At 41.3% G+C, this 14,722-nt stretch overlaps 1 protein-coding gene across 1 annotated transcript in view; it reads right to left on the bottom strand.

Moving 5' to 3' along the window:
• The window catches only part of PIP5K1B (phosphatidylinositol-4-phosphate 5-kinase type 1 beta), a 293,079-nt gene that overhangs the window by 162,392 nt on the left and 115,965 nt on the right, over positions 1-14,722 (bottom strand). The window contains exon 2 of the mRNA XM_086684735.1: positions 2,868-2,936. Coding sequence (XP_086540861.1) covers positions 2,868-2,936 — 69 coding nt within the window. The remainder of the gene's footprint in view (positions 1-2,867; positions 2,937-14,722) is intronic.

The raw sequence follows: 14,722 nt of genomic DNA, 5'->3' as shown, positions 1-14,722 counted from the left end.
AGCACGAATTCCATGTCTTCATTAAGGTCATGCGCAAAAAAGTATTAAGCTGCCCAGGGTCAACGCGTGCACAGGCTGGGAGACACCAAAGAACAGGAAACAAAACTGCAATCCGTTGGGAACATTAGTTCAACCAGGTACGAGCCCAGTCACCATGACGTTCACTCCATTCTTCTCCGGCTGGTCTGAAAGGATGCCACCAGAATATTCCTGGTGCCCTCAAATCAAGATTCATTCAACTTGAGAGTTCTTTCTTGTCTGTGACTAATTTAATGACTCTCTCAGAATAAGAAATGTAGTCAACTTGGCATAAACTATATCTTGATGAACCTCTGCAGGTTTGTACGAGACATGTGTTTCCTCTCTAACTGTACAGAAACCATATGTTGACTAATCCGTGCTCCAATTATGCCGAGGAGCCGTCTCACATCTGGTTTCCAGAAGGTACTTTTTCCTCACTTTTGAAAAGAGGGATGGTATCTTCTCGTCTCCTGCCCTGTCCCACTTTTTCAGAGCTCACACCCAGGGGTTTCCCTACGTGAGCCTGAAGCTCTTTCATTCGGGGGAACGGTCCATCTGGGCCTAGAGACAAACACATTTCCAATAGCTAAGGAGACCCCAGCCACCTCTGGGAACGCTGTGATTAACACCTCCAGTGTGACGATGTCTTTGCTCCATGGAGAAGACTTCAATGGAGTAGTTCAGCAGAGCCGTCCCCTGCTACCGAAGCGATACTTTCTCTGAGTAGTCCCTCTTCCTCCTGTGCACGTCAACACCGAATTACTGAGGACTGAAGACTCAGGAACTATGCTTTTTGGTGTTTTTCTCAGAGAAGCTAAACACCTCTCCCTCCACCGCTCATCTTCGTCTGAAAATCAGAGACCATTCGAAGCATCCGGTTGCCGCCACGCACAAAAAAAACTCTGTCCTGTTAATAATCCTCCAGGATTAAATAATCTTCTCTTATTTACTGGAATTCTTTGTGATCTTAATATCTGACTTTCGGTTCTTAAGACCTTACCAATGCTGCTGAGTCAAATATGCTATCAGAGACGTCACTGCCTCTGGCCAGATTCGCATGTTTGAGATGATATAACATGACACTTCTTAGTTCCGGAAACTTCACCCTACTCTGCCCCCACCACATCATCACTTTGGACAGAAACTCCCTGCTTGTATTTCTAGGTTTGGCTGAGTAGGCAAGTCAGAAGCTGTACCAGGAAAAGGGGCATATTCTCCCACAAAAAAAAACGGAACAGGAAATATATCCTGTTAATTCCATGACTCGAATATGCAGTTGGATCAGGTGGTTCCTGTACTTTATGGCAAAAGTTCTTGCTAGCTATCCACAAAAGAGTAAAAAGCAAAAGGAAAAGTTAAGATATAATAGACCTTGCATATACAAACCTCCTACTCGCAAGACAGAAGGAGGGCAAGGACTTTTAAAAGTAAAATGTGCAGTCTATTTAAAATCAGGAGCAGTGGTGCCTGGGAACATATACTCCCCAGTAATATGTTTGAACATTAGCTTCCTCGCCAGGAGCCAAGAATTTATCAAAGTCAAAGAATGGCAAGGTAAGATACACTGGAATGTCTGGAAGGGGATTTTTGTGAAATGGGCTGAAGGCACAGAATCTGAGAGGCTTACAAAGGGATGGGACAAAAGTTCATACTACAAATTTTTTTTTTTTTTTTAAATACAAAGGTAGAAAGTGTGTAAAATTTTGGTGGGAAGTAGCAAGTCAATTAAAAGATGCATATACTGGGGGCACCTAGGTGGCTCAGTTGGTGAAGCGTGTGACTTCGGCTCAAGGTCATAATCTTGCAGTTTGTGAGTTTCAGCCCCGCATCGGGCTGTTGCTGTCAGCACAGAGCCTGCTTTAGATCCTCTGTCCCCTTCTCTCTGCCCCTCCCCCTGATCACCTTCTCTCTCTCTCTCTCTCAAAAATAAACAAACATCTAAAAAAATTATTTAAAAAAAGATTCACATACTGGACACAGAACACTGCACACACATAAGGGCCTTCTTCTTAAGAGTTACAAGAGTCTTCAAATAACCACCTTCTGTCAATGATCTATATAGCATAGTAACTGTCAATGATGTACAACATGGAAAAACCACCCCTCCCCAAAGACGTCCACGTCCCATGGCGATCTGTGAATACATCATATGGCAAGGAGGTGTTAAGGTTGCAAAAGAAATTAAGGTTGCTGATCAGCTGACTTGAAAATAAAGGGATTGGGGCACCTGGGTGGCTCGGTCAGTTGAGCGTTCAACTTTTGGTTTTAGCTCAGGTCATGTTCCCAGGGTCAGGGGATCGAGCCCTGCATTGGGTTCTGCACGGACTGTGGAACCTGCTTGGGATATTCTCTCTCTCTCTCTCTCAAATAAAAAACTAGTAATAATTAAAAAAGGGATTATTCTGAATTATCTATGAGGGCTCAGCGTAATCACAAGAGTTCTTTGAAGTGTGAGAGTGATACAGCCTGAGAGAGACTCAGCTGGTCTTTGCCATCTTTGAGGTTGGAAGGGAATCATGATAACGGGCAACACAGGCAACCTGGAGAAGCTGGAAAGACAAGGGAACAACAGACTGTCCCCTAGAAACTCCCGAAAGGAACGCAGCCTACAGCCACCTGGATCCTGGCCCAGGGAGACCCATGTTGGCCTTGTGACCTGTAGTCCTACAAGACAATACCTCTGTGTCGTTTGAACCACTGAATCCGTGAGGGCAACAGGAAACTAAGTTTGTAATTTACACACAACTGCTTTAGAGGGAAACAAGGCCTCGGATATATGCAACTTTCCAGGCAACGACCGCGTTCCTCTTTCTGAACCGAAGAAAGAAAACAAAACAGTCACTCACCTTTTTGTAAGTTTTTTCTTCGTTCTGTTTTCCAGATGCTGCATCTCCATTTTCAGCAGCAGACGACATCTACAGGAGAAAAACGTACCCGTGTCAACTTACCACTCGGCTCTGAAACACCATATGCTAATAATACTGTTACCTGGAGAATCCGCTTCGGTTAATTACATCTGTGTTGTTATCACTCTGATCTCCAAGAAAGGAAGAGATTTCTCAGAATACTAACAAAAAAAAAAAAAAAAGGAAAAGAAAAAAGAAAAAAATCTGTGTTCCCCAGTCTTTACAAAATAAATCTTTACCACTAAACCATTTTGGTAGAATACTTGCTCCCATATGCTCTAAGAAAGATAGTATAGAAGTCCAAGCCCAAATCATACGCACAAGTTTCTTTCTATAAAGTCTTAAAAAAAAAAAGCCTCCTCTGATTATAGACGCTTCCTCTAAAAGTATCTGGAAAGTACCAAAAAATATAAATCAGGACAAAAAAAGTACTCAATTCTACTGCCCTTGGGCAACTCCACTCTTCACATTTGGGCTTCTATGTTATCACCTTTGGTTCCCCGTAGTTTTATGCTAAGAATGTTACGATACCACTTTCACCCAGCAGTTTTCAAAGACATTTCGGTAATACGTGTTTTCCCGTTTGATTATAAACATCTCGTTGTAGGAATAATCATGGTCTCTGGCTGCAGGGCACGCCAGTGTGTGAACACAACTGCATGTTAGTCCTTCACCTTCGACAACGCTAACGTTAAAGGACAGGTGAGGCGCTCCAAGGGTTTTACGCCTACAAATAATACAACAAGAATTATTTTGTGCATCTATTTTTGTCCAATTTCAGTGTTTTCTTAGATTCCTAGAATATCAAGGTCATTAGAAGAATAGTAACTTTCTTTCCCAGCATATGCCCATTCACACTATCTTCGGTGAGTGGGTGCTTGTTTCATTACATGCTTTCAGTGACTATTACCATTTTAATTATCTTTGCTAATTTCAGAGGTGAAAGAAAGCATCTCTTGATATTAATGTGCACTTCTGAAAATTATTAGTAAACGTTAAGATGGCTTGCATACCTTTTTTTTTTTGCCTTTTTTAACCTTCCTGTATTTCTTTTGAGTTTTCTAAATTTTTAAAAATGTTTATCTTTGAAAGAGAGAGAGACAGAGACAGAGAGAGACAGAGCACAAGCAGGGGAGGGGCAGAGAGAGAGAGAGAGACACAGAATCTAAAGCAGGCTCCAGGCTCTGAGCTGTCAGTTCGGAGCCTGATGAGGGACTCGAACTCACGAACCACGAGATCATGACCTGAGCCAAAGTCAGATACTTAACCAACTGAGCCACCCAGGAGCCGCTCATCTTTTGAGTTTTCTATTACTGTGTCTGCTTATGTACTGGGTTCTTAGTGTTTTAGTTATTGATTTTTACCCATTATGGTTATTATTACTAGTGTTTTTCTTATTGATTTTTATGTATCAAGGTTATTCATCTGTATCCAAGCACGTTATTAATATTTTCCATGCTGCTGTCTTTCATATTATAATTATGACATAGAGTTTTCTATTTTTCATGCACAACACTATTGACTCCCTATGTGACTTCTTTCAATGCTTTTAGAGAAAATATTTTTGTCTCACTGGAATATGTAAGATGTTTAAACATGCGTCCTTTTCACTTTGTAAGGCTAAGATTTTTGTATCTTACCTTTTAATTCACCTTAATTTTTATAGCCACTCATCTGGCAAACGAGAAGAACTACTTAATCCAGAACCGTGACATTTAAGGGTCTTTTCTTAGGATACACCAAGGAAGGTTAACACTTCTGACTTTCTTGTAACCCTTTGAAACACATGTTATTTTATTTTTTTAAGAAGAAAAAGTTTTAATTAAAGTATAACGGACACAATGTTATATTAGGTTTGGGGATACCACACAGTGATGTGACAAGTCTGGATGCTCTGCTCTGCTCACAAGGGCAGCTACCCTCAGTCTCCCTATAACACTATCAAAATTCCATTGACCAAATTCCTTATGCTGTATTTTTCATCCCTGTCACTCATTCTGGAAGCCTGTACATCCCCCTCCCCGTCCCCATTTTTACCTGTCCCCCTCATCCCTTCCCGTCTGGCAACCATCAGTCTCTTCTCTAGATTCAAGGGTCTGCTTCTGCATTTGCTTGCTTATTCGTCTGTTCTTTAGACTCCCCGTATTGGTGAAATCATTTGGTATTTGACTTTCTCTGACTTATTTCACTTAGCATTACACTCTCTGGGTCCATCCATATGGTTGCAAATGGCAAGATCTCATCCTGTGTTATGGCTGAGTAACAGTTCAGTGTGTGTGTGTGTGTGTGTGTGTGTGTGTGTGTGTGTGTGTGTACCACATCTACCTTACCCATTCATCTACTGATGGATAATTAGGTTGTTGAAGCAGATTTTAAATCTTGGGCTTTTAATTTTTTTTAATGTTTATTTTTGAGAGAGAGAGAGAGAGAGAGAGAGAGAGAGAGAGAGAGAGGGAGGGAGAGAGAGAGAGGAGAGAGAGAGGGAGACACAGAATTGGAAGCAGGCTCCAGCACAGAGCCTGACGCGGGGCTCAAACTCACAAACCATGGGATCATGACCCAAGCTGAAGTCGGAGGCCTAACTAAGCCACCCAGGCACCTCTAAATCTTGGGCTTTTAATAAATATGGTGTGGATTAAACCTAAGAATTTGCTAGCCATTTCTCTGCATTGGGACTAAAAGACTCCTACATGCTTGAAAGGACTAAAAAAACATCCAAGGAAATTAAAGAATGGATCATGGTAAACTAACCTCACCAGACCTATGACTGCCCACCCATCAAAGCACTCTCTTAGACAAATCTGTATTTCCATTTGTGTCCATGTAACTAACTGGATTATAACCCATCAACTATAATATGGACAGGTGTTTCAGATGCTAGTGCTTCCCACACTATATCTGCTTAATACAATTAAAAAATAATTGATTTTCAATGCACCCAGGTGGCTCAGTCAATTAAGTGTTTGACTCTTGGTTTAGGCTCAGGTCGTGATTTCACAGTTCATGAGATGGAGCCCCACAATGGGATTCTCTCTCTCTCCCTCTCTCTCTCTCACCCCCTCCCCTCCCCCAACTCGAAATAAACATTTTTGAAAAAATAATTGATTTTTTAGTCCCTTCATAATATTTTGGTGAGGTTTGAATAATGTATAAGTGGAATTATAATACCTGAAAGGTCTCAGGCTCATTGAAACAAAAAGGCAAACCAAAGGCTAGGTCATGCCCCTGGAAAAGCTCAAATTACGCAATTACTTCATACGAATATATAGGTATTTAACTAATATTGGATCCTTGCGTAGGCAAACATTTTTATACACATAAAAGTTACACAATAAAAAAGTTTAGTTGATTTGACCGCTCAAATTTCTCGACTTAATGTCAAAATAGATCATGAACGTATTAAAAGGCAAGCAACAAGGCGGAAATGCTGGCAATGAATGTGACAACAGTTAGTAATTCTAAAACAAGAAAAGCTTATGTAAACTGAGCAGAGCCTGTCACCTATTCAAGGACTTCGTTCCTACGATTCTCCCCTTCCTCTCGGCGGCTTCAATTTTTCACTCTATTTCTACCCCATCAGCGCTCTGCCATTTCTTCCACCTTAACAAAATAAAAGCCTTTTCTGGATTCCACTTCCTCCTTGCGGCAAAACTCCTTGAAAAAGATGTTTCTACTCTCAACCCCCGATTCCTTTTCACATATTCTCTCTTTAATGCACCTCAATCAGGGGTTTGCTCTCCCCACTACACTGTGAACGTTTTCATCAAAATCACCAAGGACCTCCATGCTGCCAAATCCAATGGCTAACTCTAAGTCCCCATTCTGCCTGACCTATCAGTCTACTTAGACGGTTCTCCCTTTCTTTCTCTGTAACCTCTTAATATTGGAGTATCCAGGACTGACTCCTTTTTTAAAAATTTTTTAAAAATGTTTTTATTCATTTTTGAGATAGAGAGAGTGCAAGTGGAGGAAGGGCAGATGGAGAAGGAGACACAGAATATGAAACAGGCTCCAGGCTCCAAGCTGTCCGCACAGAGCCCGCTGTGGGACTTGAACTCACAAACCTGATCATGACCTGAGCCAAAGTCAGACGCTTAACCGACCGAGCCACCCAGGCATCCCCAGGACTGACTCCTTGGTTCTCTTCTCTATCCATACTTTCTTGAGAGTCTCCAAATACCATCTGGAGCTCTCTTCTGGGCTCCAGAGTTGCATATCCAATAGTCTTCTTGACATCTCCATGTGGATATCTACCAGAAACCTCCAAATTTGCAAATCTAAAACCATAATCCTGATATTCCCTCCCTTCCTTTCCTTGGACTTTTGCCATCTCAGTTAATGGCATCTCCAACCTCTTGCTGTTCAGGCCCCAAATCTTAGAGTCCTCCTTCTCTTACAACATAGTCAACCTGCCAGCAAAGCCTCTGAAAGACATCCAGAATCCAGTCACCTGTCACCACTCCTGCTCTGTGTTCATGAGCAGAGCCACCATAGTCTGGAGCATGTGTTACCTCCTCTCGGTCTCTCAACAGGGCTTGCTAGGGCCATCCACACCCATCTGCAATCTATTCTCAGCCACAGTGATCTGTTTTTAAACCTAATCATACCAAGTCCCTTTTCTCTTAAGACCCTACAGTGGTTTCCCATTTCATCCAGGGTAAAAGCCAAAGTCCTTGCAATGGTGGATGTGGTCCTGTACGATCTACCCACCCTCTTCCCATTCCTCCTCTGACCTTAGCACCTCTGAACTCCCCCTCCATTCCCCTGCTTCACGTACTCTGCTTTTTTTCCAACACCAGAATGCTGCTACACTAAAGCTTTTTGCTTGAGTTATTCCCACTGCCTGAACAGTCTTCCACAGGTACCTGCTCATCTCCTTCAGGTCTTTGTTCAAATGTCAACTTGTATCTGATGCTTAGCTTGATGATCCTATTTTAAACTATATCCTATTTGGTACCTCCCTGCCCCAATACCCCATACTCCTGATTCCCCTTAAGTCTCCTTAATTTCTTTTTCTTTTCTTTTTCTTTCTTTCTTTTCTTTCTTTCTTTCCTTCCTTCCTTCTCTTTCCTTCCTTTCCTTCTTTTGTTTTTATTTCCTTCCTTCCTTTCTTTCCTTCTTTTATTTACCCTTCCTTCCTTCCTTCCTTCCTTCCTTCCTTCCTCTCTCTCTCCCTTCCTTCCTCTCTCCCTTTCTTTCTTTTTCACCCATAGCACTCATCAGTATCCAACATACAATAGAGTTTCCTTATTTATTACAGTGGGTTTTTGTTTCAGTCTGTCTCCTCCTGAAAATTTAAACTCCACAGAGGCAGGGACTTTAGTCTGTTTTGTTCAACGATGTACCTCTAACACTTAAACCGTACCCGGCATACAGTAAGTGCTTCGTAAATATTTATAGAATGAATGAATGAATAAATTGCTAAGAAAGATAATAACACACCATCAGATCAATGCAGGCAGCATCTGATTCCATCTCCTTGGGTGTTTTATGCATGGGAAGAGAGCTGATCCCCTGAAGGAAGGTGATCAAGACATAACTGAGGGGTCCAACACCAACAATCACAATGTACGCAGGATTCTTTGGAAGGTGCCAGCGGCGTGGTAACATTAGATATAGTTGGCATGGAATAAATGGCCATGTCATTAACTCAACACAATCTCCTTCATCAATGAAAAAGACTTTTAGACTGTACATACTTCAATAGACATAATCTCCACGTGCATTTTAAGCCCTTTTTAAGATGTAAAACACTACTGAATATGCCACGTTTTCATTTTCCTGACATAACCAGACTACTCCCAAAACTCTGCAAACTAACTTGGAGTTAAGTTTCATAATATATGGGGAAGGTTCCTTGATTTTTTTTTAATCAAATGTGTAAGTGTTCATGATCTTTCAGTCATTTTAAAAACTAAACATACTTTTTAAATTTAAAAATAATGTCTGGGGTTCAAATTTAAAAATAATGTCTGTGGGGCACCCGCATGGCTCAGTCGGTTACGTATCTGACTTCAGCTCAGGTCATGATCTCACACCTCATGAGTTCAAGCCCCACATCGGGCTCTGTGCCGATAGCTCGGAGCCTGGAGCCCATTTCGGGTTCTGTGTCTCCCTCTGCCTCTGTCCCTCCCCGGCTCCTTCTCTCTCTCTCTTTCTCTCTCTCTCAAAAAATAAATAAACATTAAAAGAAAATTTCACATGATGTTTTTTCCCTATGAAAAGTAAAACAAGTATTTTATTTGAATAAGAAAAAGAAAAGTAAAACTATCACCTTTAATCCTATTACCTGTGAATATTCACTTATTTCACCAGTGGATCTTTGTCTTTTTTTTTTTTTTTTTACCAGTGGATCTTTTTCAAATGTGTGTTTATTTTTTAACAAAACTGGGGTCATACATTACATACAACTTTGTACTTGGGCCCTTTTTGCTTTATATAAACATTGTCTGCATCACTAAATATTAATTGGAAAAAGGTCTAACATCTGAATAACTATCATAAAAATGCATCATAGTTCAATATTTATTAACGGACATTCAGGATGCTTTCTTTTTGTTGTGAGTAAAACTGTCTTCTGTGTTCTTAGAATTTCCAACGGCAAGTCCATCAGAGCCGCTAAAGATTCACAGAACGATGTTTACTGGGTAAAATATATCTAACTTTGTATCTCTCGCAGCAGCAAGGGTCATCATTTAAAATCAAATAAAACACTTGGCCAATTCTGGGCAAAAATATCATCTAATTTTGCCTGTGTATGTTTCAAAGCAAACAGACAACTCTGTCATGTTTACTTGGTTGTTTGAACTCCTGTGGTGGATCATCTGTCTGAAGCTCTACCCCATTTCTCACTAGGGTATGTGCATGTCTCCCATTTATTACGCGCTAATGACAGTAAGGGCACGGTTTTCTTTACCCGTCAACGGTGTAACAGAAGCAACAGAATGAAGAGTTCCCTAAAGGATGCCATGGAGTCATTAAACCTCGAAGACTTGGCAGCTCTGAAAACCGAGAAACTTCCAAGAGCAACAATGAAGGGTCTTTGGAAAACCCACCATAGGGAGGGGTTGACTAACGGGCTTGACTGCAGGACAGATGATGAAATGATCCTTTGTATTATGTTGTAGGTCACCCCTGAATGGACAGCAGAAAAGAGGAGAAGAGAAATAGGTAAACTTCCAGTTTTAAAAAGCAATTTCTCTAAGACATTACAAAACAGGCAATAATGATAAAAGGATGCCATGAAATGTTGCCTGTACTCTACGACTTTTCTTAGGGCGATGTTGAACAAAGGTCACGCGGACCTCTTCACTGGGACATCTGTGCAGGGGAGGCAAATGAGACGCTTGGGAATGTTCTGGTAAACTGCAAATGGGCAATGAAATGGACAGAGTGGTAATTACCATTTGTTCCTAGACCTGCTATGCTCCTGAACCAGTTAAAGTGCATCATTCATAACTATGGGAGCCAAGATGAGTACGTTTTAGAGAGATTATGTACAATTCTATATATTTCTATATGTGCCTGGAAGAAGGAAGAAAGAAATTCACAGAAGCCCTGGTGATTATCTGTGGACGATGGGATTATGAATGCTTCGGGTTTCCATTTTTATATTTTTTCTACATTCTCCAAGGGTTACGCAATGAGCACTCCACACTTAACAGTAAGGGAAACATTAATGCTCTTCAAACCCTGAACCACAGGCAGCAATCAATAGCACGAACCATATATCCCAGGTTCTGTTCTGCCCCCCGAGGCATGCTGACATTCACCAAACTTCGTTTCTCTTTGCTTGTCATTTGTTTTAAATTTGATAATGTCAAAGTTAAAGGTCATGAACTAGGGTAGGATTTTGAATATTTGTAAATAAGTATAAAATAAAAGAGGTAAGAGCTCCAGACTGAGTCCGTTGGAATTCATTAAAAATGCAGACGGTAGGGGCACCTGGGTGGCTCAGTCAGTTAAGCATCCGACTTCGGCTCGGGTCATGATCTTGCAGTTTGTTGAGTTCGAGCCCTGCGTCGGGCTCTGTGCTGATGGCTCAGAGCCTGGAGCCTGCTTCGGATTCTGTGTCTCCCTCTGTCTCTGCCCCTCCCCTGCTCGTACTACATTGCAGCTCACATGACAGGGTTAGTGTCTAACGTACTAGGAAACTCTACAAATTGATTACGAAGGAAAAGACAGACCACACAGGATGAAAATAAGTGAAGGTTGTGAACTGAAAATCTAGATCACCGGTAAACCTGTGAAAGGGATAAGCCTGCTGAGTGGTAAGAGAACACGAATTATAATAACTGAGATGCTACTACCTGCCCACCAACTTGGAAAACATTTTAAAGATGGCGAACGTCCAATGCTGACAAGTATGTCAATAATCAAGGACTCTTCCTGCGCCATTCGACTGACGGCTTCAACCTTTTTCTAGACAGGAATGTAGCAACGGCCCTTCAAAAAGAACCATTAATGCACTGACCAAGCTCGGCCCAACTTCTAAGATTCTTTCTCAGAGAAATGAAAGTTCTAGAACGTTAAAGATGTTTCAATAAGGGTGTTTATTCCTGGCTGGCTTACGATAATATAGTTATAGTTCTATCATATTCTCCTATAATTTTTTTTGTTTTATTTGTTTGCCTTAAATTTTCCACAACAATGCTGACTAGTGTATAATCTATGTGTAATAGTGTCCTGGTGAAATATCCTCTTGACTTTGAAAAGGATCCTTTCTTACTTAATAATTTTAGTTTTGAGTTCCATTGTGGTTCATGTACACTTGTTTTCCTTTTACTTGCATACACTTGGCTTATCTTTGTCCGTTGAACTTTTTTAGCTGTCATTTGTTTTATCTGTGTTCCTTAAAACTAGCCTGAAACTGGAGTTTTGTTTTGTTTTTGCTAATTTAAGAGTCTGCCATTTCAAAGGGGATTTTTTTTTTTTTAATTTTTTTTTTTTTTTCAACGTTTATTTATTTTTGGGACAGAGAGAGACAGAGCATGAATGGGGGAGGGGCAGAGAGAGAGGGAGACACAGAATCGGAAACAGGCTCCAGGCTCCGAGCCATTAGCCCAGAGCCCGACGCGGGGCTCGAACTCACGGACCGCGAGATCGTGACCTGGCTGAAGTCGGACGCTTAACCGACTGCGCCACCCAGGCGCCCCTCAAAGGGGATTTTAACAAATTCACATCTATTGCGATAGGATTGTATCTGGCTTGCTTCCAATATATTTATTTACTATTAACTACATTTATTGTTGCCACATTTATTTTTATTCATTTCCTCTTTGCTGGATTAATCCGACTTGCAATTCCACTTTCTTCTTCCTAGTAATGACAACAGTTCATGCCATGTATATTTGGTTAGTTATTCTATTTTCAAATCATCAAGAGAATCTACGTTTTCCTATCTGCTCCGTCAGGGTCTGCCCCTGTCAAGAGCCACCTCAGCGAGGCGATGGCCTCCCCGGGGCTGCCCACATCCTGTGACCGAATGGTGGGGCAGCTCCTGGCCAAGTCGGGCCCGCTTCGTGGGTCCTGCAGGGGAGCCGGGCTTCTGCCTCTGCTCACCCCACCTCTTCCTTTCACAGGCTGTATTAGTCTCCGCATGTGTGCCTTCACATGGTAGGAATTTCTTCTCTCGTGGTTCTGGAAGCTGCAAGTCCCAAATCATGGCATCAGGTGGGCCATGCTCCCCCTGAGGCTCTGGGTAAAATCCTTCCCTTCCTCTTCCTGCTTCTGCTGGTGGCCACTGACCCTTGGTGTTCCCTGGCTTGTGGCTGCATTGATCCTGTCATACAGCATTCTCCCCACGTGTCTGTCTTCACGTGGCATCTTCCTCTTCTGGAAAGGACGTCAGCCATATTGGATTAGGGCTCACCCTCCTGACCTCATTTTCCTTGATGACATGAGTAAAGGCTCTATTTCCAAATAAGGTCACGTTCACAGGTACCAGGGTTTAGAACTTGTATATATATTTTTATGTATATATATATATATATGTGTATATATATATATATATATATATATTTTTTTTTTTGCAGGATACAGTTCAACTCCTAACACAGGTGTGGACCTCTAATAAATATCTTGCATGCAAAAACTCTGTTTCCTTGCCTGCTTTCAGAGAATCCAACCCATGACATCTCCTCTCTCTTCCTCGTCCACAGGAGGTATTAAGACATTTTTTTAAAAACTTCATTTTTGAGAGATACCGAGTGTGAACAGGGGTGGGGGGCAGAGAGAGAGCGAGACCCAGAATCTGAAGCAGGCTCCAGGCTCTGAGCTGTCAGCACAGAGCCTGACGAGGGGCTCGAACTCACAAACTGTGAGATCATGACCTGGGCCGAAGTCGGACGCTTAATAGACTGAACCACCCAGGTGCCCCTGGAACATTTCTTAAGTAATTTCCTCACAAGTGGCACATGGATGGCCCGCTTTGAGTCACTCCATATCTAAACATGTCTTTCTTTTGGCCTCATATATGACTAGATCTCTTGGCTGGTGACGGGATTCTTAGCTCAGTCCTTTGTTCCTTCAACTCTCTATAAATATGGTATTGCTGTGTTCTTGCTTTCTGGATTATAAGTAAGGAGTTTCATGCTAGACTGATGCCCCTGTCGTGGTAACTGACTGGTTTTCTCTGTCTAGAAACCTATGAGAGTTTTTTTCTCTCTTTTTAATTGAAGTATAATTATACATACAGTGTTTGTTATATGAGTTTTGGTGTTCAATATAATGAGTCAATGACTTATCTATTTCATGGATCCCCCTACCCACCTTCCCTCTGGCAACCATCAGTTTGTTTTCTTTGTAAGTCTTTTTTTTCTTTTTTTTTTTTTGTCTATCTTTTTTCTCTGTTCATTTGTTTTGCCACTTAAATTCCACATACAATGGAACCATATGGCATTTATCTTTCTCTGATGGATTTTACCTAGTATTATACCTTCTAGGTCCGTCCATGTTATTGCAGAGGGCAAGATCTCGTTCTTTTTTATAGCTGATATAGCCAATACTCCATGGTCTACATATATCACTTTTTTATCCACTCATCTATTGACGAACATGTGTTGATTTCGTATCTTGCCTATTGTAAATAATGCTGCAGTAAGCATGGTGTGGCGTCTATTTTTTCAAAGTGCTTTTGTTTTCTTTGGATAAATAGCTGGTAGTGGGATTACTCAACCACACAGTAGTTCTACTTTCAATTTTTTGAAGAACCTCCATATTGTTTTCCACAGTGGCTGCACCAGATTGCATTCCTATCAACAATGCATGAGGGTTCCTTTTTCTCCACATCCTCACTGACACTTGTTATTTCTTGTCTTTTTGGTGTTCGCCATTCTGACAGGTGTGAGGTGATACCTCATTGACGTCTTGATTTGCATTTCCCTGATGATGAGTGATGCTGAGCATCTTTTCATGTGTCTGTTGGCCATCTGGATGTCCTCTTTGGAGAAATGTCTATTCAAGTGCTCTGCTCCTTTTTAAATTGGATTATTTGGGTCTTTGCGTTGTTGAGTTGTAGAAGTTCTTTATATATTTGGATATTAACCCTTCACAGGACACACCATTTGCAAGTATCTTCTCCTACACGTAGGTTACTCTTTTGTTTCGCTAACAGTTTCCTTTGCTCTGCAAAAGTTTTTTAATTTGGTATAGTCCCAATCGTTTGATTTCTCTTCTGTTTCCCTTGCTTCAGGAAACATATCTAGAAAAACGTTTCTATGGCTGACATCCAAGAAACTACTGCATTTTTTTCTTCTAGGCGTTTTATGGTTTTAGGTCTCACATTTAGGTCTTTA

This window comes from Puma concolor, chromosome D4 (genome assembly GCF_028749965.1).
Source record: "Puma concolor isolate L17-30 chromosome D4, mPumCon1.1.hap2, whole genome shotgun sequence".
NCBI lineage: Eukaryota > Metazoa > Chordata > Mammalia > Carnivora > Felidae > Puma > Puma concolor.
Note: the sequence above shows the minus strand (reverse complement) of the source record. Positions and strands in the feature narration are given on the sequence as shown.